Source organism: Chlorocebus sabaeus, chromosome 12, assembly GCF_047675955.1.
Source record: "Chlorocebus sabaeus isolate Y175 chromosome 12, mChlSab1.0.hap1, whole genome shotgun sequence".
NCBI lineage: Eukaryota > Metazoa > Chordata > Mammalia > Primates > Cercopithecidae > Chlorocebus > Chlorocebus sabaeus.
In genome coordinates, this window is record NC_132915.1 from 56,276,896 (window position 1) to 56,300,949 (window position 24,054).

Below are 24,054 nucleotides of genomic sequence, written 5' to 3' on the forward strand. Positions count from 1 at the left end.
AAAGGATTGCCAAGAGTCCTTTTGTCTATATACAATTGCACTGATCTTTGTAACCTTGACTGCCATAGAATGTGTTGCTCCACTGGCTATATATGTAATTATAAAGACATATAGGTCTTTTATATGTGTTATATAAAGATATACGTGTCTTTGTAATTATTTAAATGCTATGTTTGATTTTTAGTCTACTTTATCTGTCAAAATTGGAGTGGTGTGATGCTATCTTCCAAAACTATTATGCTTTCCTTACATTGTTTTGCTTTTAACAGTTTTTCCTTTATATATTTGATCCTATATGATTTGGAGCACAAAGATACATAGCTATTATGCCTCCATTGTGGATTTTACTTTATAGCAACATAATATAATAGACTATTATATTATGTCTATTAGACTATGTTCCACTTTATGCCTTCAATCTTGAGTTCTACCTTGTCTGAAACTAGTATTATTTTTGCTTTCTTTTCTTTCTTCATTCTTTTATTGGTCCTTTTTTCTTTTAATTTATTCATTAAATTATTTGCCTATCTCTTTGTTTTTAAGATTTTATGGTTTTTGTTCTAAGTGAATGTTCCACAAGCATCATCTTGGAATATTTAATTTTCTTCTGCAGTCTGAGAGTATTTGTCTTTCTATAGGTCATTTTAAACATTTACCTTTAAATGATAAATGATAGTCAATCTTAACTTCTGACATATTGTTTTATACTTTTTTTTTTTTTACACTTTCCTGTTTTTCCTTTTTGGTTTTTGTTTTCTTTCTTTTGCTTATTTGGCTTATATTTTCTTTACATTTATCTTCCCTAGTCATTTTGATGTATACATCCTGTTTTTTATTTTATTAATGACCACCTTCAAGTTTTTCAAAAGTACTATTTAACCTATACTTCCGTATTTCTAATATTAAATAGTGAAAGCATATTTTGAACACTCATGTGTCAATGAGGAACTCTGCATACTGTAACTTTCATCCTTTTCCGTTCCAAGTCTTTGCTAATTTACTATGAAATTTGAGATCTATGTTACTTTTTGCTGTAGATATTTTCAAGAGGAACTTTGACTTAAAATATACTTTACTGATGAAATACAGTTTTCAGTCTAATTCCATTGGCCTTTATGGTTGCTAGATGTGACAATAAGTCTATTGACTACTTGGTTAGCACTGTAGTTACAATTTTTAAAAAATATTTTCTTGTTTTTATTGGGAAGTTGGAAGAGACTGACAAGGGTACTAGTCAAATGACATTTTAAATCTGAGGTCCAGACTTTAGAATTAAATGGATATACTTCCATTAAATGATGCTGTTAATTAAGTATGACCTAACATTGGTGTGTTTTAAAATCCTTTGTTTTCTTTAATTAAAAAAGAAACAGGTGTAACGGGTTTGGATTTTTAGTTATAACAGTCTGCACATTTAAACTTTGTTTTTTGAATTGTGCAAAGTAACAGAGCATAAATCCCTATTACCATTGAGATTTCAGCTGCATCTTGGAAGAGATTGGACTTCAGCAGATAAATATATGCACAGAAGGGCATCCTTGGCAGGAAAAATAATGTCAGCAATGTCCAGGAAAGGAAAGCTTGCAGGGAGTTGGGGCTAAAAAGACCAAAGGTAAAAATTTGCAGTAGTTTAAGTGAGATGATGAGGCTATGAAAAGGAATGTGAGGGATAATGCAGAGCTAGAATGGACAGACAATGGACTGGATATTAGCAGTGACAGAGTTGTTGACAATAACTTGGAGTTTTTAAGCATCTGTACTTGTGAAGGTGAATCTTTAAGATCCAGTGAGAGAAAGAGTGAAGGTTGAGAGGAGAGAAGATGCTAAGTTGTTACTGGACATGCTGCATTTGAGATACCTATCTAGGTGTCCAGCAGGCACTTTCATAACATGCATTTATTGTTGGGAAGACGGAATTAGAGACCTAGATTTGGAACAGGTGCTAAGCAAAGTCCTGAAAGTTGGTGAGATCACTGTGAAAACGGAAATGGGGACTTCCGTAGCACTGGTCAGGCCATAATTTCTGGGCTAAGGCCATAGCCACTTGCTGAGTTTTGGCAAGGAGGGTGAATGGGAAATGAGATCCAAGAGAAATCTGCTATTTTAGATTCATAGTCTTAATGTGGTCCAGAGAGTACTCGTGTTTCTACTGAGATGATCAAAGTACTAAGGCAAAGGGGTTCCCAGTCAAACAATGCATATGGAGAAGCTACTGTGCCCAGCTTTGTTAGGAAAAAGGAAGAGTGATGAATTCTAACACTGTTCCGGATGTTTTACATTTGAGATCTCCTTTAGTCATTGCTGTTGCTTATTTTGTCTAAGCCAGTTTCCTCATCCGTGGTATGGAGGTATAATGTCTATTTCATATGGTGGTTATGAGAACTCATTAAAAACAATGCATGTAAAGTAACTAAACTGTGGTAGCTACTTAGTAAGTGATAGCTATTGTTAATGATTTTTGTAACTGTTCATGTGTCATTGAAACACTGCTATTGTAAACATAACTAGCAAACTTGATAATAGTGATTTACACACTGCTCTTTAAAGAAATAGCCACTCTAGGGAGGTACCCAAAGAGAGTGCTTCAAGATTGAGGGAACTTGTACAAAGCTGGGCTTCTATTTCTTTATCAACCCACAGGAAGCATGGCATTATCTGTTTGTGAGTGTTGCTTGAAATGAGCATAGGGATACCTAAAAGCACCAGGGAAGGGAGCAGTGATTGAACCTAGAGAGAGCTTTGGCAGGAGAGGGTTGTCGGTCGGAACTGTGGCTTCTGTAGATGGCTCAACAGAGATGGAGCTGGGAAAATAAATAGCCTGACCACACCGTCCTTCCACCCTTGTGCGTCCTGCTGGCACTTTCCATTGCCTGAACCCAGTGGGACATAGGTAGCCATCATGGATCCAGGGTTGAGTGGAGAAGGGAGGAGAGCAGTCAGAGAGGGGCACACCTTGTCAGAATGAAGAGAAGAACCGAGAAACAGCCTGGTTTTAGCAAGTGAGACTCATACACTATGATGTTTAAATTTGTGTACTAAATGTGACTTAAGAATAGACCCAGCCCGTGACCAGAATATCTGATTTGAACATTTAATGAAGTTGCCTCTCTGGCTTTCATGTTTTGCACGGCTTTTCCTCAAGTGACTGCACAGATAGGCTCTGTCTCCTTGCTTCCAGAACAACATATATATATCTACATTATTTACATAGGAAGATAAAGGAGGAGTTGTTTTCCTAAGCCATTAGTGTGACGAAATGCATGGCAGCCGCTGTATATAGGATCATGGCCTATCATATTGCCATACCTACTGGCTACCAAGTTTATATAGTCGGTAAAACATAACCCCTTCCATGTGGCATCTGGCAGGTTTCCCAGGGTAGAGAAAAGCATGAGCCAAGTCTTGAAGGCTGAGCAGGAGTTAGCCAGTTGAATGTGGAGAGAAGAGAAGTGTTGTAGGAAGGCAATGCAGACAGGGAGTATAGTTCATGAAAAAATGGAAAAGAGGTTGGGCGCTGAGCCTCATGCCTGCAATCCCAGCACTTTGGGAGGCTGAGGTGGGCAGATCACAAGGTCAAGAGATCGAGACCATCCTGGCCAACATGGTGAAAACCTGTCTCTACTAAAAATACAAAAATTAGCTGGGCATGGTGGTGCGTGCCTGTAGTCCCAGCTACTTGGGAGGCTGAGGCAGGAGAATTGCTTGAGCCCAGGAGGCAGAGCTTGCAGTGAGCCGAGATCATGCCACTGCACTCCAGCCTAGAGAGAGAGCAAGACTCTGTCTCAAAAAAAAAAAAAAAAAAAAAAAAAAAGGAAAAGGATAATATATAAAGAGTGTAGCTCATGTGAAGATGCTACGGATGATTCGTAAAGAAGAGCTCCGAATGTGTTTGGAATGATGTTACTGCCATTGGAATGAATATGGGGACTGGTAGGGGCCCATGGGGATTACACTTAATACATTTACACCTAAAGTTTCTCAAGAACTCTCTCTTAAGGAATGCACATAAGCCTCTGACTCTTGAGACATTTAGGCCTGCAGTTTGATAGAGGAAAAACAGACATAATTCCACCTGGCAAATGTATCTGTTGTTTGGAAGCCCACAGGATTTTTTTTAAATTGAAGTGAGGGAATGTGATCAGACAAGCTACTTCCCAAATAGGTGGCACACAATCACAGAAATAATTCACATATGGCCTGGAAGACAATCGATTCCAAAATTATACTAAAGCAATTCCTAAACTAAGTGGTACAAGGCTGGAGGGCCCCTGAGCCCTCTTCCAGCACTGAGCTAAGAATATGTCCCCTTTAGTGAGCTGGAGAATTAAGCTTCAGAACATAGAGCTCCTGTCCTGTTCAAGAGGGAAGAGAAGCAACATATAGGGAAGGGAAAAGAGAATTCTTTGAGCAAAATATTGGGAGAGTATATTTCATTGTCAGGTTGAACAAAGAGAATTCCACAAGACAGTGTTGCCAGGAAGAGAGTATCAACTGTGCACATACTTTTAAAGATGAAGAAAATGTGAGTGGGGGTTTTTGGGCTTAGAGACACCTATGGGGCTCTTTGGGTTAGGTTAAGTGAGTGGTCTCCCTGAGACTCAGTTGGCAAAGGCCCAAGGAGCAACTTCGTATGCTCATCTCCAAACAGCCCCCTGATCTCCCCATGGCTGCCACCACACTGCCAGGCTGGTTGTGAAACTGCTTTTCCAGAATTGCTTGCACGTGCGGAGAACTGGTCTCCTGGTAAGGTCAGCCCTGTTAAAAAGGGGGCAAGAATCAAAGCACTCTTGAAGGAAACACAGGAACTCTTCCTTAGCTCTCGATTGGCCTGTTTCCTGCCCATGTGGGTTTGAAGTGTGAGGGAGGGTAGGGACACAGCAGGACACAAAGCCATGAGCTGTCCTTCCTTCTAAGGGTGTCTTAGCTCCAAGACGACTTTAAAAACAGTCTTCCTCTGAGGCTGACACAGACCATAATTTCACACAGATTTACTTGATCAAACTGGCTGTGTGCCATGATAATACAAATAGTCTTTTACACAGAAATCAGTGATTAAGAAGCTACTGCCCTGTTTTACACATGAGGAAACTAAGAACTTCAAGACCAAAGTTCTTCATGACTCCACTGTCCTGTTAACCATGCCAGGCAATTAGTAATTCACGAAATAGTTGCCTGGGTTTAAGATACATTACTTACAGTTACTACTAGGATTGTTCCAATTCAACTCACACATATTTAAAATACGTAGTCTGTCAAACACAGCGCTTGGTGCTGGGGCATTGAAGACGGAAAGCTCACTGTTTAAGGAAGGAGACAAACATGTCAATATTTAATTAGAACAGTGTCATTAGATTAGTTGTGTGTGCCTTCCTATAAATAAAAATCTTTATTTTAAAATTACAGAAGAAATGAAACACAAAACTAAGCATGCAAAACAATAAGTGAGTATCTTCTATGCTGCTTCTTCCCTCAACCCTCATGTGCCTGGCAATTTGGTCAGCAACAGGTATCACTGTTACCAGGTTGGTGTATGACTTCTAGGCTTAGATGTCATCATACTGTTCTACATCTTGTTTTCTTTGCTTTATATTTCACGGCTCATACAAACTTATAATACTCTATAATATGTATGTACCATTATTTATTTAGACATGCTTCTATTGATGAACTTTATATTGTTTACAATTTGTGGCTATATGCTGCAACGAATATCCTTGCCATATCTTTGCATATTTTTCCTGGTAAATATGAAAGATACATTTTTATTATAATTGTTAAAATTAATCTACAGTATAATTGGCTTTTGTGTGTATACAACTCTATGAGTTTTAACACATACACTCATGTATCTGCCACTAAGAACAGCGATCAGAATACAGAATAGTACCATCACCCCAAAAATCTTTTGTGCTGCCCCTTCATAGTCAAATTTCTCCCAGCCCTAATCCTTGGCAGCCACTCATCTGGTCTCATCCCTACAGGCCTGCCTTTCTTAGAATGTCATATAAATGTAGTCAGACCGTAGGTAGAAGATGATTTTAGCTTCTTCACTCAGCATAATGCCATGTTGTTGCAAGTAGCAATAGTTTTTTTCTTTTCATTGTTGAGTAGCATGGATATACTATAGCTTGTTTATGCATTTATCCACTGAAGGATATTTGGGTGCTTCCAGTTTGGGGTGATTATGAATAAATAGAGCTGCTATAAACATTCTTTCTTTTTTTTTTTTTTTTTGCGGGGGGGGGTGGTGGGGGACGGAGTCTCGGTTTGTCACCGAGGCTAGAGTACAGTGGCGCGATCTTGGCTCACTGCAAGCTCCAGCTCACTGCAAGCTCCACCTCCTGGATTCATGCCATTTTCCTGCCTCAGCCTCCCGAGTAGCTGGGACTACAGGTGCCCGCCACCACATCTGGCTAATTTTTTGTATTTTTAGTAGAGACCAGGTTTCACCGTGTTAGCCAGAAGGTCTGGATCTCCTGATCTCGTGATCCACCCACCTCGGCCTCCCAAAATGCTGGGATTATAGGCATAAGACACCGCACCTGGCCAACATTCTTTGTATGAATATACATTTTCATTTCTGAAGGGTAAATGCCTACAAGTGGGATTTTTGTGTGATATGTAAGTGTATGTTTAACTTTATAAGAAATTGTTCAACCAATTTCCACAGTGGCTATACCACCCATTTTACATTACTTCCATCAATAAATGAGAATTACCATTGCTACACATTCTATCTAGCACTGGGTATTATCAGGTTTTCTTTTTTCTTTTCTTTTTTTTTTGTTTTTTGATCTGTTCTAATAGGTTTGTGGCAGCGCCTCACTGTGGTTTCACTTAGCATTTCCAAAATGGTTAATGATATTAAACATCTTCTTGTGTGCTTATTTGATACATTTTCTCTGGTGAAGTGTCTCAAATCTTTTTCTCATTTAAGAAAATTGAGTTGTTTTCTTACTGTTGAGTTTTGAGAGTTTTTTATGCATTCTTGATGCAAGTTATTTGCCAGATATGTGATTTGCAAATATTTTCTCCCAGTTTGTAGTTTGTCTTTTTATTTTCTTAACAATGTCTTCCACAGACTAAAGTTTTAAATTTTAATAAAATTCAGTGTATCAATTTCTTTTTTATTCATGGTGTCTGTGACAGCTAATTTTTGGTGTCATGGCTAACAATCACTTTCTAACTCCAGTGTCATGAAGATTTTCTTCAATATACCAAGAGTTTTGTATTTTAACATTTTACATGATTTACTTTTAGTGAATTTTTGTATACATGGGTGGTTTTAGGTTAGGGCATTTTTTTGGCATATTGATATCCAACTGTTCCAATATTATTTGTTGAAAAGAACAGCCTTATTGGATTGTTAGACATTTTTGATGTGAGATGTTATAATATAGTTTAATTGTTGAAAGAATGGAGTGGAACCAGTCTGCCTAAATTTCAGTCTCGGCTCTGCTACAAATTAGCTGTGTAACAATCACCAAGTATTTAATCTCTTTTTGTCTTAGTCTCCTTTTCTGTTAAATGGAAACAGTCATAGTACCTACTCCCTAGATTGCTATGAGGATTGAGTTATTATGTGAAACAAACTTAGAGTAGTGCCTGATATATGAGTGATGAATTAGGGTTAGCTTTTATGTAACTTTTCAATTATTGTAGATATTGCAAGCACATCCTGTAAGCATGTTTTACTAATTACACTGCCCATCAACAATATAGATGTTTCTGTTTAACAGCCAGCACCAGATATTATGACCCTCTCCATTCTTTGACAATTTGATAGGCAAATAATGAGATGTCTTTTTAGTTTGTATTTTGAGATCTGTTGTGGTCAGGTTAAACATCTTTTCAACTTTTCACATATTACGAGTGTATTGGCTTTTGATGAGTAACAAGGCATCCAAAACATGATAAAACAGCAAACATTTATTATGACTTATGCTTTTGTAGGTCATCTGGGAAACTCTTTGGCTTAAGCTGGATTGGTCTCTCATCCTCAAGCAAGTTAGTCTGGGCTTCTCCTCATAATGGCCTCAAGGTTCCATAGAGCAGCAAGAGAGTGCAAGCCCAGTGGGAGAGCCTAGTGGGCAAGCACTTTTCAAGCCTCTGCTTATGCCACATTGGCTAATGCTCCATTGATCAAAAGAAGTCCCATGACCAAGCCTAGATCCAAGAGACGGAAAAAGAGACATCACTTCTTGATGGAGTGAGATGCAAAATATTGTGACCACTTTTTTCTTGAATCTACTGCAATTGGCTATTTGTGTTTCCTTCTCTGTGAATTGCTATTGGTTCATTGACTTATGAAATTTCTTTATATGTTATACATATTAACTCCTTAAGTTTTACATGTAACAGGATTTTTCTACTTGGTCATTTAACTTCATTTATGTAATCCTTTGCTGTATAGAAGGTTTTGACTTTTCTGTGATCAAATCTGTCAGTGTTTTTTCTTCATGACATTGGATGGCCAGAATGTAAGCTTTTTGAAGGCAGAAACCGTATTTTATTTTTTTATTATTTTCTTGACCCACAGAAAGCAACACAGAGCCCAGCCCATAGTAATAATTAAGTAAATTTTTATTGACTGAATTCATTCACTGAAGGCCAATATAACTCACTCATTTATTTATTCATTCATTAATATTTATGGAATACCTACTATGAACCAGGCATTGCACTCATTGTTAGAGAAACAGCGATGGGCAAAATTGACTTTTAGATGGTGTGTAGACTAAAGCATGGTAGGTAGTAATGGAACTTGTTATCAGTGAGACATAGGTTCAAATCCTATCTTTCTACTTATGTGACCTTGGGCATATCCTTAAACATTCCTGAATTTCAGGGTTTTTAACCTACGAAATTGAGTGTAAATGCTTTCCGTCAATAGTGTGAGAATTCCATAGTGAGAGAATTCAAGTGGACAATGTTTGTAAAGCACTTAGAATTGTTTTTATTATGTATTATATAATAACAATTGTCAGCTTCCTTTTCTATATGGTATAATCTCAGGCCTACTAGGAAGGCTAGGTGACTTCTTTTGTCAGTCTCCTCTTAGCAAATATAATCCTGAATTTCTTCCATTATACACTCATTTCTTTGGTTTGCTCCTCCAGTAGTTCTCAGTGAATTGTCACTTTGAGCGATTCTTGCTTATTCTCCTCTTTGTGCAGGCAAGTCAGTCAAATTGCCCTCTCTGTTGGGAGCAGAAGAACAGGGCACTGAGGACACAAAGAGTTTTGTGCAGTGCTGTCTTAGAAGATAGATACGCTTGGTGGTGGGTGTGGGTATGCACGCCTTTGAGCAGCATAAGGGTAGATGGGAACTTGGCAGGTAATTGAATCAGGAGAAGAGCCCAGAAAAATGTGACCTGGTTCCAAAGATGCATTTCTCCCATACCAGGTATCCTGGTGCTGATAAACACGGTGCATTTAGAGAGCATCCCACTCTTGAGACAAAGTGAATAGGGAAGATTATGAAGCAACACTGCCAGCCTTAGGGGAATCTGTAAGGTGGCCAAAACTCCTCTCTAGATATTCTCAATTTCTCTGTCCTGTACCTGTTCTAGCTTTTTAGCTACCTCTCCTCAAAGTCTTTTTTTCTCTTCTTCCCATTTCTACCAAACTCCAGGATTCTCCAGGTGCCCTTCTGCCAGATGTGTATACATTCCAAATTCCCTTACACTAAGGACTTGGTTGTTAACACTGCTACTCTGGGGTGACAGAAAGGGCGCTGGAGAGAAATCAGCACTTGAGGACTGGCTCTACCACTACCCTTTGTGCAATCACCAACAGGTCTCTTTTCTATAGGCCTCAGATTGCCCGTTATAAAGTGTAAGGCTTGGCCAGGCATGTTGGCTTATGCCTGTAATCCCAGAATTTTGGGAGGCCAAGGCAGGAGCTTCACTTGAGCTCAGAGGTTCGAGACCAGTCTAGGCAACACAGTGAGACCCCATCTCTACAAAAAATTTAAACATTAGCTGAGGGCAGGGGTGTTGCATGCCTGTAGTCCTGGCTATTCAGGAGGCTGAGGTGGGAGGATAACTTGAGCCCATGAGTTCGAGGCTATAGTGAGCCGTGACTGCGCCACTGCACTGCAGCCTGGGTGACAGAGCAAGACACTGTCTCAAAAAAATAAAGTGTGAGGCTTGCACCAAGCAATCTGTAAAACCTCTTCTGGTGTCAACAATTCTTGATTTGATGGAACCATACTTCCTGCACCCCCACTGCCTCACAGAATGGAGTATACATATAAATGAATGTTCAATAAAGTCTCATTGTGTGGATGCTCCGTCTATTCCCTGGAAGTAAAAAGTTTCCTGCCAGCTGACTGATCCTCCTTCTAACTAACACATGTGTTATTTGGCCTAGATGGAAACTTTCCGGCATTTGAAGGTGGGGAGAGGATGCCATTCCCTCCAGCAGACAGACAAGGGGTCCCATTTGGCTGGAAAGCAGGGTTGGAAAACGGGCATGGCCTTTGGGGAAACTGGTGTGGTACAACTCCTGGGTGAGAACAGGAGTTTGTTGTTAGACAGTCACAGCCCAGTCACATCCAGGATGCCCCTGGATAACTCTGAACTCCCAGCTATACAATAAAAAGTTAGCAACTTCCTTTAGTTATTTCCAGTCTTGTGCATTTTGGTATTTTCTTGTTAGCTGCCCAATATCTTCTTGGAAGGAATCTTGAGGAAGAAATTATTGCTCAGAGACTTACTACATACACAAAAGGATGACGGAGAATAAAAAAGGATTAAAGTGTTGGAAACATGCCTGGGAACTGGATTTCTTCGGGGAGACGAGAAGGCTGAAAAGATACTGAAAATACTTTAATGTAGGGTTGACACAGAGGAATAGTGCTGGTAGTTCTTAGGGCCCAACAAAAAGAAATTAATAGCAACTTTAAGATACTGAAAGAACATTCTAGAAGTGAGTCCTACTAAAACCTCATCTTTGAAAAATGAGTAACTACTGCTCAGTAATTACCATTTTGGGGAAGATTTTTCTGATCTTGCTTTGCCTGGCTCTCTGTTGCTTTGCCTGGCTAACCCCAACTTTTCTTTAGGCCAAAAGTCCACAAACCCTCCTCCAAAACAGTTAAATCTGATAAAGTTTACCATTATGGTGTCTCATAAGCATCTTGTAATTCTCTCTCTCAGTACCTATCTGTATTTGTGTGTTTATGTGATTCATTTTCCATGTCTGTCTCCCACATTTGCCTATAAGCTACGAGAGGGTTGTTTATTCATTGCTGTGTCTCCAGCGCCAAGTGTAGTACTTGGCACAGGGGGAGCATGCAATCAGCCTGCTTGGTAAATGAATGAATGGACATATAAACAATTTAATGAGTGTTTTTTGAACTGAAGAGAATTTTTCTTTTTCAGGACAGCAAAAACAAAAAACAAATAAACCTAAACTAAAATCCAAACAATTTCGCCAAATATCCTGGATAGTTTGGGAGTTGTCTTTGCTTCTTCGGCTTATTGCCACGGCCTTAATTCCAGAAATGCTTTTGACTCAGACCTTTTCAGTTCATTGCCAATTCTCTGATTCCTGAAATGCCTTTGGCCAAGGAAGTGGTAATTGGTATTTCAACTATTTAGAACTTTAAGATATCTACTTCTGTTACAAAGATGAAATGACCATGAAACACCTTTGAAAAATTTTAAACATAGCTAATACCAAATTTCCAAGAAACCATGCAGTTAGTTATTCTGAAGATGTGATGCATTATTCCAAACACACATTAGCAGAATTCCACCCAATACTACAATTCTGAGGTAATAAGAAGCAACAGGGAATAAGCCTGCGGTGCAATAATTTAACCTGCCTAAAATTTTCTCCTAGCTTGTGAACACTTCAAAGATCAGGGAGCTGGGTAAATCAGAACTTCATTATCTGCAGCTGTATCTGAACTGGAACGTGGAAAAAAAAAATCTACCTGTTGTGCTGCAGTGGAGTGTATTTTCATTGATATGTTTAACCTTTCGTCCCCTTCCTCTGTGAAAAAATGAAAATTCATGACCTTTGAGGTTTTATGTTTTTAATTAAGAAAATTTTTTTCTTTCAAATAAAATCTTATATGAAGCCCCCCAAACAATAAAATAAAAAGTTGAACAGCTCACTGGGAGTGGGTGAGGGTGTGGGTCTGGAGTCCATTCTGTTGATTTCACCTCTCCCACTCTCAGAAACTTCTGGAGCACCTTTTTAGAAAATGAGAAATTATAGTTCCTTTAAACACAATTTAACATGGCTCTGTCTCTAATTTCTAATATAATTAAATTCTATTATATGGGTGTTGATTCAGGCCCACAATCATTTCTGTAACTATTTTTAAATAAAAATATTCCCATGTCTTAGTTAATGGCCCATTATTCATAGCAATATTGAATACAAGAAAATGTAAATATAAAAACTAGAGTTAAACAACATTGAGTTCACCATAATAAGATTTAGTGAGAAGACGCTACTAAGAAAGATTAGATACTGTTCAATGTAGCACACAGAAAATACAGTGAGCAAAATATTTTAGAATATTGTTATGCTTCAATTGTGATGCCTGGTTATTAACTTGGCAGACGTCATGCCACAATGCTAAGTATTTCCTTATAAACAAGGATACACTTTTATGCAAACATTGAAAAAGTGTTGGCCGGGCGCGGTGGCTCAAGCCTGTAATCCCAGCACTTTGGGAGGCTGAGACGGGCGGATCACGAGGTCAGGAGATCGAGACCATCCTGGCTAACACAGTGAAACCCCGTCTGTACTAAAAAATACAAAAAACTAGCCGGGCGAGGTGGCGGGCACCTGTACCCAGCTACTCAGGAGGCTGAGGCAGGAGAATGGCGTAAACCCGGGAGGCAGAGCTTGCAGTGAGCTGAGATCTGGCCACTGCACTCCAGCCCAGGCGACAGAGCAAAACTACGTCTCAAAAAAAAAAAAAAAGAAAAAAAAAAGTGTTTGAGGCTGGGTGTGGTGGCTCACACCTGTAATCCCAGCACTTTGGGAGGCCGAGGCAGGCGGATCATGAGGTCAGGAGTTCGAGATCAGCCTGGCCAACATGGTGAAACCCCACCTCTACTAAAAATAAAAAAAAATTAGCTGGGCATGGTGGTGGGCACTTGTAATCCCAGCTACTCGAGAGGCTGAGGCAGGAGATTCGTTTGAACCCAGGAGGTGGAGGTTGCAGTGAGCCGAGATCGCACCATTGTATGCCAACCTGGGCGACAGGGCGAGACTCCATCTCAAAAAAAGAAAAAGTGTTTGAGAGATCTTTGTTAAGGAAAAATAGCATTAATCTCTAAAACATATTAGATGTGTGATATTAAATATTCATCTTGTTTTAGCAAGTTATTAGCCTTCATGATAGAAGTAAGAATTAAAATATGAATGAATTTGATCAGAGCCCTTTAGATATGGTTGTGATGAAACAACTCACTATCCGTCCCCAGCATGATTCGGAGAGGACAGTGCTATAATGTAAGAAAGGGTATTAAGCAGAGAGATTGATATTGGCATGAGCCCAGATAGGATCTGTCTTCTGACAATGATTCTCAAGAAATGTCCCTAATGGAAAATTTCTTGAGTGGCACCAGATATGCAGTTGCAGCCATGCCTTTCATGGCGTCCGCAGCAGAACTCTTTCAAGAAGCCACTGACCACAGTTGTACTCATTGTCGTCGAGCCTCTGCTCTATTCTTTCTAAAAGGCTAAGTTTGGCTACTTATTTTTTTTCAGCATTAAGTTTTAACTCCTTTATTTTTCAGCATTGTGAGATAACATCACATTTCCTATTATTAGTTTAAAAAAGAGAGAAAGAGAAAAATGCATTATTTGGATGTAATTTGAGATTTGGAGTGGGTATAGGGATGAAGGATGAGACATAAAGGGACATGTATGTTCATGGCTCTTGATTCTTTTCCAGCTGCCCCTTTTTCTCTCTCTCTCTCATTTATTTATTTATTTATTTATTTATTTATTTTTATTATACTTTAAGTTCTGGGATACATGTGCAGAACGTGCAGGTTTGTTACATAGGTATACATGTGCCATGGTGGTTTGCTGCACCCAGCAACCCGTCATCTACAGTGGGTATTTCTCCTAATGCTATCCCTCCCTGACCTCAGGTGATCCTCCTGTCTCGGCCTCCCAAAGTGCTGGGATTACAGGCATGAGCCACTGTGCCCAGCCTCCAGCTGCCCCTTTTTAAGGAATGGGCCATAACATTTTGTTTACATTTAATTTTTATGTGCGAATAATAGCCACATTGTTCAAAAGCCAGTACACACAAACGTATAGTGAAAAGTCTTCCTTTTACCATTGTGCCCCAACTACCCAGTTCCCCCCAGTAGGTCATCATTGTTCTTATTTTTTTGTGTCACCTTCTAGAAATTCTTTAGGCAGATACTAGCAAATACAGCTATAGATTCTCATTTTAAGAAAACTAAGCAGGTGATTTTCAAGATCCATCCTAGGAAGCTGGTAGGTATGTCTTCTTATACCCAAAGCTCACATAGAAGAGCCTTCTGATACTGTAAATGGTGTTACAAAGGACAGAGTGCTGGCTGGTGGAAGAGGGCTTTGTTAACGGGCACGCTGAACAAGGGAAGCAAAGTATAGTCAAGTCCAGACTCCCAGAGGCCACAATTTCCTTTTCTGTCACGGAAAGTAAAGGGAGATCTCTGAAAGGAGCAAGAGGAAAAAGAAACTAGAACCATACCTAGAAACAGTTTACACATAGTATGGTTGTCTTTTCCAATCAACTGCATTTTCTATTATTTCCTAAAGCTATTAAATAAACCCCAGCCACTGCCAGTGCTGTGAGTTCTGAGCAGATCCTGTGGTTTTGGCAAGACTCTCGACTGGCCCCCGAAATGGGGCTGGATTGAACTGGAGTTGAAAGAATTACAGTGTTTCCTTCCTCTTGATGACCCTTTCTGGAACATGCCTGGAATGTGTGAGTGTAAGAGATGAGGTGGTGTTCACTCAGTCAGGCCTGGGTACGTACGTGGAAGAGGAGGTGCGTGCTGGTGTTATTTTTGGAGGCTGTAATTCCACTGCTAGGTTTTGTAGCTCATCCTCTCTTTCAATATTTTTATTATCCTAACCTGTATTCTCTGTCCTGAGATCTTAAAAGTTACCAGTGAGGCTAGAAATAAAATGGATGCTTCAAGGCCAGGCTTGGGAACTCATTCTAGTGGAGATTTTCTCCCTCAATCCCATGTAATGAGTTAATATTACAATAAAATGCAGCTGTAACTCCTGCTTACATGAAGACTTGACTTTGAAATTTTTCTTCCTAATCATTCACATAAAGGTTTAATTTGTACCAAGATTATCCTCAAAACATCACTGAATACAGTAAACACTGGCAATTGCCATTAAAAACAAATTGTATGAGGACTTTATATCAGGTACAATGCTTGACATAAGTAGGTGCTCAGAAATTCTGGTAAATGAATAATAGCCTGAAACGCTCAGCAGTCATTGAACACTTTTCTTTGGCATTTTGCAAAAATTGTAATGTTTTTTTCCCCTATAAACTCAGTAGCTGTCAAAACAGTTAAATATGGGCAAGGAGAGGTCAGTTCAGACTTGGGGGAGTACTTTGTTTTTTTTGTTTTTTTGAGACAGAATTTTGCTCTTTGTTGCCCCGGCTGGAGTGCAGCACTGGAACCTCTGCCTATGGGTTCAAGCGATTCTCCCGTCTCAGCCTCCTGAGTAGCTGGGATTACAGGCACCCAGCACCACACCCAGCTAATTTTTGTATTTTTGGTAGAGACAAGATTTCACCATGTTGACCAGGCTGGTCTCAAACTCCTGACCTCAGGTGATCCGCCTGTCTCAGCCTCCCAAAGTGCTGGGATTACAGGCGTGAGCCACTGCACCCAGCCCACACTTTCATTTTTAACCTTATTCTAGAATTGGCAGCCAAGTAAATGGATGGACTTGAATCAAGCAGATCTGAAATAAAATTTGTCCATCCATCCATCCATCCATCCATCCATCCATCCATCCATCCATCCACTCATCCAACAAACACTTAAGTCCTCTATATGTTGAGATTAGGGAGAATATTCCATGTAAACCAATTCCTAAATTCCTGTTCATATACAGAACATTTGGAGTTTACCATTTAGAGAGACAATAAATAAAATATTCACAAATTATGGTAATCATTATGAATAAACTAGGAGGCCAAATTAGAGGACAATGGGATGAGAGTGTATAGGTATTATAGATAAGGCAGGTAGAGAAGTCTTCTATGACAAAGTGGCACTTAAGCTGAGACCCAAAGGACAAGCAGAAGGTGGCTATGCCAAGAGTGGAGAAAAGCATTCCAGGCAGAAGGAACAGCAAAGGCTTTGAGGTAGGAAACAGCATCTTGTATTCAAGGACTGAAAGACCAGTGAGCATTTGAATCCCAGCTCTGCCTTCAATAGCTGTGAAAAATCAAACTAGCTGCTCAATCTTTTGAGCCTTCATCTCTTCATATTTAAAATTGAGATAATGGTGCATACCTCACAGAGTTGAATTTAATGGGTATTCAATAAGATAACATGTCGCTTATTTGAATCACTTCTACACAAAGGTCTCTGAGACTCTAGTTGGGCCCTCATCACTCAGTTGCTCTTTCTAGTCTCCTGATTGTTTTATGCAGACTTGAGACCCAACCATCACTGGAGCTAGAGAACATTTTCCATCCCTGATATTTCCACATTTGAAGAGGAGACAATAGGCACAGACTCTATCTGCTCATGTTAGAACCTTTAGAAATCAAAACAGTGGTGGGAGTAGCGGGGAGGGGAGAGAGAAAGAGAAATAGTGAGAAAATAACGTGAGAGGATTTTCTTTTTAAAAGTGTACTTCCTCATTTACAGAACAAATTCATAAAATTTAAAGTTTGGGCAAGGTTTTATTTCTACATTTGGGGAGAGGGTAAGGTTTGGGACGAAGTGTTCAGGGAACAGAATAAAGAGAAATGAAATAATAATCACCGAGTATGCAATATATAACAGACAGAGTGGTTGGCAAGTTATGTATTTTATCTTATTTAATCTTTACAAGAGTCCTGATGGAGTAAATGAGGTCCTGAGGGAAATGCAGATTTCACTTAGTCACCGTTTGTCATTTATCTTGAGGTATTTAATGTGGAATTGAGCAATTCTTTCAAAATGAGAATCTATAAGGCATAAGTTTATGTAGTTGATATATTTCTTTAGAATACTTTATTATTGTGACAGTATCACATTAGCATCAATTAATAACAATAATTAAATATAATGAATAATGATTATAATATCATTATTATTAATTCATCTTAATACAACATACATTTCCTGAATACCCAACTATGTCTAGTGCATGGCTTGTTGGGGGAATAATGGGTAGTCCATTGCAACTAGGGTATGCAGTGGGGCAGGGGACGTTAGCAGGATCTAACTGATGAAGGGTCTTGATGCCTTGGCAAAGAGTTTTGGATTTTGTCCAGTGGAAGATAGGCACATGGTCAGAGTAGCATTGTAGAAAGAATACTCACACAACTTTTTTAAGACAAGGCTTTGTGAGCACCAGTTTACCCTATGGGGTCATGTTAATAACCTTAGTCATACATTATTCTCTCTCTTTTAGGAACTGTGGAAGGTGCCATGGACTTGATCTTGATCAATTCCCTACCTCTTGTATCTGATGCTGAAACATCTCTCACCTGCATTGCCTCTGGGTGGCACCCCCATGAGCCCATCACCATAGGAAGGGACTTTGAAGCCTTAATGAACCAGCACCAGGATCCACTGGAAGTTACTCAAGATGTGACCAGAGAATGGGCTAAAAAAGTTGTTTGGAAGAGAGAAAAGGCTAGTAAGATCAATGGTGCTTACTTCTGTGAAGGGCGAGTTCGAGGAGAGGCAATAAGGATACGAACCATGAAGATGCGTCAACAAGGTAACATGCCCCTAAGTTTTGGGCAGGTGAGGCCCACTGAGGCACACACACACCTTTTGTTTGGTAGCTGCTCCCTCAGGGGCAGGGCATGTGCTACCTGAGTGTAGAACTTGATGATCTTGCCTGCCTCTTTCCATGCATTGCTGTGTCTGGTACGTGGAATGTTAGAGATAAAGGAAACTACGCAATCCAACCCCTTAACTAGATATTGTGCCTATACTGTGAGATCAAATGAAATATTTCATATGTTCTACTAAGGGCATCATGGTACTTATGGATATATGACTCTGTTACGTGTATGTAATATGAAAATCATAGCAATGAAAACAAGTGTTCATTGCCAAACTACTGACTATTTTGAGCTTTCTTATTTGATTTTTCATGTGATACATTGCTTTGCTTGTCCTTAAATACCCTTAATGGAAGTTAATATTTTCAGGAGAAGATTAAATATAAATAAGAATTTTAGAAGGGGAATATCCATCAGTAACTTAATTTAATTGGTTACTTGGTATATCAATTTTCTTTTTTCCTTTTTTTTTTTTTTTTGAGACAGAGTCTCACTCTGTCACTGGGCTAGAGTGTAGTGGCATGATTTCAGCTCACTGCAACCTCCGCCTCCCGGGTTCAAGTGATTCTCCTGCCTCAGCCTCCCAGGTAGCTGGGACTACAGGTGTGCACCACCACGCCCAGCTAATTTTTTGTATTTTTAGTAGAGACGGGGTTTCACCATGTTGGTCAGGATGATCTCGATCTGTTGACCTTGTGATCTGCCTGCTGTGGCCTCCCAAAGTGCTGGGATTACAGGCATGAGCCACTGTGCCCGGCCAGTGTACCAATTTTCTATTGCCACAATAATGCTGTGTAACATAACCACAAACCACAGTGGCATACAATAATGAGCATTTATAACTTGTGAGTCTAAGTCAGCTGTGTTGATTAGATGGATGTATTGACCTTGGCTGGGATTCCTTACATATATAGTGTTGCCTGGCTATAGGTTTAGTAGGCTGGCCTTGGCTGGGGCAACTTTGCTTAGTTCCTTAAACTATAGCAGGCTAAGGTAGTATAAGGTCATAGTGTACAATTCTCAGCCTAGGTTGCAAGGAGCCTCATCTCATGCACATGAGATGTAGACATGAGGCTCCTTGCAACCTAGGCTGAGAATTGTACACTATCACTTCTGCTTCATTGTATCGACCTAAGCCAGTTAAGTAGCTGAGCCTAGTGTCAGAGTGAGAGGGCACTACAAGTTGAAATGAAAAAGAGTCAGGGATGCGGGGAGGAATGAAGAATTAGGGTCCTCTTTGCAGGCTGCCATTCTTGGAAAAGGACCATGATTTAATTTTAGCAGTCGAGTACCCAGGTCTAGCTCAGAAAACACCAGAATTTTGCAGGAGGATTTTGAAAGCCTCCTCTAAGGGAGGATTATTAAGGCTTTCTACTACCCCACAAGGCAATGATGTGATGAAGTCTTTCTCTCAAAATAAAACTGGGCCTTAAGCTAAATCTTTAGACCAGTCCACCTATGTGATGGCAGTTGAAGGAGAGGGTGTTGCAAACATTATTTAATACAATTAATTGTATTCTAAGGTTCCAGGCCTGGACAAGCAGGTAGACTTCTGGTGCTCTTGATGCTGTCTGCTGGGAGGAAGGTACAGAATGCCAGCTGAGGTGACCTCCCTTTGTTCTGCCTGGAATGATCTAGCCTCTCCCCTATCAGCCACTTTGTCTGGACTGCTGATTCCTAAAATGAAGGAGTCTTTTCCAAATTAATATCATCACAACCACAGGAGCTGTGGACCGAGGACTTGTCATTACATGAAATAATCACATTATGAGCTGTTTAGGGTTTATTTTGTTTGTTTGTTTTAAGACAGGGTCTTGCCGTTGTCCGGGCTGGAGTGCAGTGGCACAGTCATACTTTACTGCAGCCTTGACCTCCTGGGCTCATGCTATCCTCCCACCTCAGCTTCCTAAGTAGCCGGGACTACAGTCATGCACCACCATGCCTGGCTAATTAAAAAAAAATTTTGTAGCTATAGGGTCCTCTTTGCTGCCCAGGCTGGTCTTGAACTACCAGCTTCAAGCTATCCTCCCACCTTGGCCTCTCAAAGTGCTGGGATTACAGGTGTGAGCCACTGCACCAGCCCTTACTTTTAGAAAGCTGATCCAGTTAAGTAACACACCTCTGCACATTGCTGATTGACTGTTTCTTTTATAATGTAACCACCTGTAGTCTGTATTTTTTTTGGATCAATGCTTTTTAAAGTTGAACATGCTTACAGATCACCTGTGGGTCTTGTAAACAGGCAGACTCTGATTTAATAGGTTGTTTGGGAGAGTCCTGGGATTCTGCATTTCTACATGTCCCAGGTGATGAGAATCTGCTCTACCGTGGACCACACTTTGAGTAGCAGGGGTTTAGAGTTAGCCTTTCATTAGGGTCCACCTGAAAATATTTCTTTGAATTTGCTAATGGTAGTAATGAAAAGATTTGAAGGCAGGAAACTCATTTTAAGGTCAAAAGTAATAAAATTGCTATTCATTACAAATGAAGGAAAGGGTTTTCTTAGCAAAACTAGAATGTTCACCTTTAAATGACAGCAGGGCAAGTGGGAAAAGTGCACAACAGAAATTCCCAGGAATGCAGCTCTCCGCTGAGGGAAGAGAGGTTGAACAAAGGGATGTGAGGTGTGCCAAAGCTATCATGGCTGAAAGTCAGCTCTATTATTCTTCACATGTGTCATTTTGGATTTGACTTGAATAAAGACTAATGTTCTTCTGCTGATGTTTCCACATTCTAAAGGAAGATGATCTGAGATTATGCCCCAGTCATTTTCGTGGGAACAAAATGTGAAGTGCCACTGTGTCCTTGCTGCACTGTCCAGAGGTCATCCTTGACAATGTATAAATAAGAACATGTAAAGCAAACTGGACCAGAACCTTGCGAGTTAAAAACCCACTGTAATGATCCCCCCAAACTGAGAGTCTAGGTAACCACAGGCAAAGAATGGCTTAATTTCAGTTAAATGAGGCAAAGGCAGACCTGGATAGTGAGAAACACTAATGAGAAGATGGCTTTTAGAGTTATACTCACCTGAGTTTTAATTCTTTCTCCATCACTCACCAGCCGTGTGGCCTTTGGCATGTTATTTAACTTCTATTGGTCTCAATTATTCATCATCTGTGAAATGGGTATAATAATACCTACAAAACTGTTTTGTTTTAAATAAGTTGGAATAGACAAGAAGCATTGATTTGCACAGCGAATGTGTCCTTAAAAGCTTAGGTAAAGCAATACATTGCTGCAGAATAAGGTACATAGTAATAAGAATAATAGCAGCTTATAAATGGTGGGAATAGCATTTGATGCCAAGTGATCTGACTTCAGAGCCAGTATTTATTACCACTACACCACCTTTCGATAACATTCTCACTTAATGTTAACAACTCTCCTTGATTCTGAGCTCTTGTTTTATAAAGTACAACGATTCCACCTGAAGCCCTAAAAAGCAACGCAGGGCACAGAGTAGAGGCATGAGAGTGGAAGCCAGACAGATATGGGTTCAAGTCTACCTCTGCAGCTGAGTGGTGTGGCTCAGGACAAGTTACTTAATTGAAGTCATAATTTTTCCTCATGTGAAAAAAAATAGGGATAGAGATTTTATCACACATATTTGAAAATTAAATAAGGCACTTAACTTTTACCAGTTACATTATCTGCTTCACAGTAAATGTTTAACAACTGTGATTATTGTCATTTCTTTGAGTAATAAATTGGTGAGACAATTTTCCTACTCAATTGTAGACATTTTTACTATGCATTAACATATTATGGAGTTTTACACAAAATGGAAAAATACGTATGTTCTCTCCTGTATTTTAACAATAACAGCATCTCAGGCTGGTGAACGGGTTCTGTTTTTCTTGCTGACCATCAATGGGGGAAATCTGGTTTGAGGAAAGTGAAATCCTTTATGGTGAATCAGGAGAAACCTCCAAAACTATGTTTTCATGTCACTATTAATTCGTTATTAAAACATCATGGAAACTCAGAAATGCCTGCCTAGGGACACAGCAGGATAAAATAAACATCAATATATTCCTGCTTGCTGCTGACTCGTACATCTGTGGAGGAAGTGGAAAATCCATTTGAGATGTGCCAAAACACAGCTTAAATTGGCTCACACACCCCAAACAGCCAAACTGGTTTTTATCAATGGCATCATCCAAAATAGTCAACAGCAGTTTGACTCAAACCTCACTGGTGATTTCATTTGGGGGTAGGAAATTATATATAAAGTTTGAAACATTTTTAGATCCAAAGACCTGTTGCAAACTGATCCATTAGAAGAAACAGAGGGTTATTTTATTCCTACCTTCATGTGAGAAATAGCTTTATATTAAGAATATCAAACTTCCCAAACATGATTTATAAAGTTGATCGAGGAGAGCCATTTGCAGCTAAATAACACAAAAGAATATGTTAAAAGCATCAAGAAAATGAGAAAATCTGAAACCGTTTAGTTCATTTATACTTTCATTCCATAATTCTTTTTTTTTTTTTTTTTTTAGATGGAGTCTTGCTCTGTCACCCAGGCTGGAGTGCAGTGGCGCGGTGTCGGTTCACTGCAACCTCTGCCCCCTGGGTTTAAGCAATTCTCCTGCCTCAGCCTCCCGAGTAGCTGGGACTACAGGCGTGCACCACCATGCCCAGCTTGTTTTTGTATTTTTAGTAGAGACGGGATTTCACCATGTTGTCCAGGGTGGTCTCCATCTCCTGACCTCGTGATCCACCTGCCTCGGCCTCCTAAAGTGCTGGGATTACAGGCGTAAGCCACTGTGACTGGCCACTACAATTATTCTTGAGCCTCTATTTGTGCCACACATTTTCCTTTGTATGCCTGACATTCCCCTAGCAACTTTATATGTATTACTAACTTAGTCTTTATCAAATATATATCAGATGAGGACTTTTAAGACCCCACTAATAGATGAGGCTTAGCTATTGTAACTTACGTGCATTCACTAGTTATGGAGTGTTGGATCTGGGAAGGTGAAGTCAGGCCCGATTCTAGAAGCCTGGCTCTAACCATCACCCTGTGCTACCTTTCAAACCAGATGTGATCTTGCCCTCCTGGAACACTCAATCTAGTAGGGGTTATATACCATGAGTGGGGCTATAATGAAAAAATGCAGGGGTATTTAGGGAGTAGCTATGAGAGCGTCTAACCTGTGTTCCAGGTGTTGTGTGAGGTCTCTGGAGATACCTAAATGGAAACTGATGAATGAGTAGGAACTGACGAGGCTTAGGAGAAAAGGATGAGAAAAGAAGAAAGAAAACTCATGACTTGGATGTGAGTGAGGAGGTCTGGCTAAGGAAATGAATACAGTTCAAAGTGGCTGGAATTGAGAGCTAAGGATGTGGACCTGGAGAAGATAAGTCTGGAGAACTAGGGGTGGAGGTCTTGAGTTTGTGTCTCAACTTCCACGTTTATTCACTGTTGACAGGCCTTAGGTAAGGGACTTAGTCTTTCTCAACTGCATCTCCCATATGGATAAACTGTAGCTATACTGTCTTCACAGGATTGTGGTAAAATCGCACAAAATAATCACAGATATAAAACTACATTATTTCCTGTGGTACTTATACAACAAGTAAACTGAAAGGAGATGACTGAAATTGAGCTCACTTGTTTTTCATCTGTGTTTTCACTTGTGTATAACTTTTACTACCACCTACTTTCTTCTCCAGCCCTTATGGAATAAGGAATTATATTTTTAGTTAAGTTCTGCCCATGAATTAGCCCATCCAAATGATCTTAAGCAAGTTATCTTCTAACCTAGGCCTTGGCAATATCATTTATAGAATGAGGTGGTTGGACCTTAAAGCCTTTTGAGTGCTAACATTACATAATCTATGAAAGCATGCGGAGCCAGATTCCTTGGTTCAAATCCTGGCTCTCCCATGTATATGCTATGTGATCTTGGACAGGTTACCTAGATTCTCTGTACCTTAATTTCCTCATCTGTAAAATTAGGATAATTGTAGCACCTATCTCATAGGGATATTGTAAAAAGTAATTTTTTTTAGTTGGAGTCTCAC

At 39.7% G+C, this 24,054-nt stretch overlaps 1 protein-coding gene across 5 annotated transcripts in view; it reads left to right on the forward strand.

Annotated features, from left to right (window-relative positions):
* Positions 1-24,054, forward strand: part of TEK (TEK receptor tyrosine kinase) — a 156,516-nt gene that overhangs the window by 67,041 nt on the left and 65,421 nt on the right. For all 5 annotated transcript variants that reach the window (XM_073021697.1, XM_073021698.1, XM_073021699.1 and 2 more), the window contains one exon: positions 17,634-17,945. In XM_073021697.1, the coding sequence (XP_072877798.1) occupies positions 17,651-17,945 (295 nt within the window). In that variant the 5' untranslated portion in view covers positions 17,634-17,650. The remainder of the gene's footprint in view (positions 1-17,633; positions 17,946-24,054) is intronic.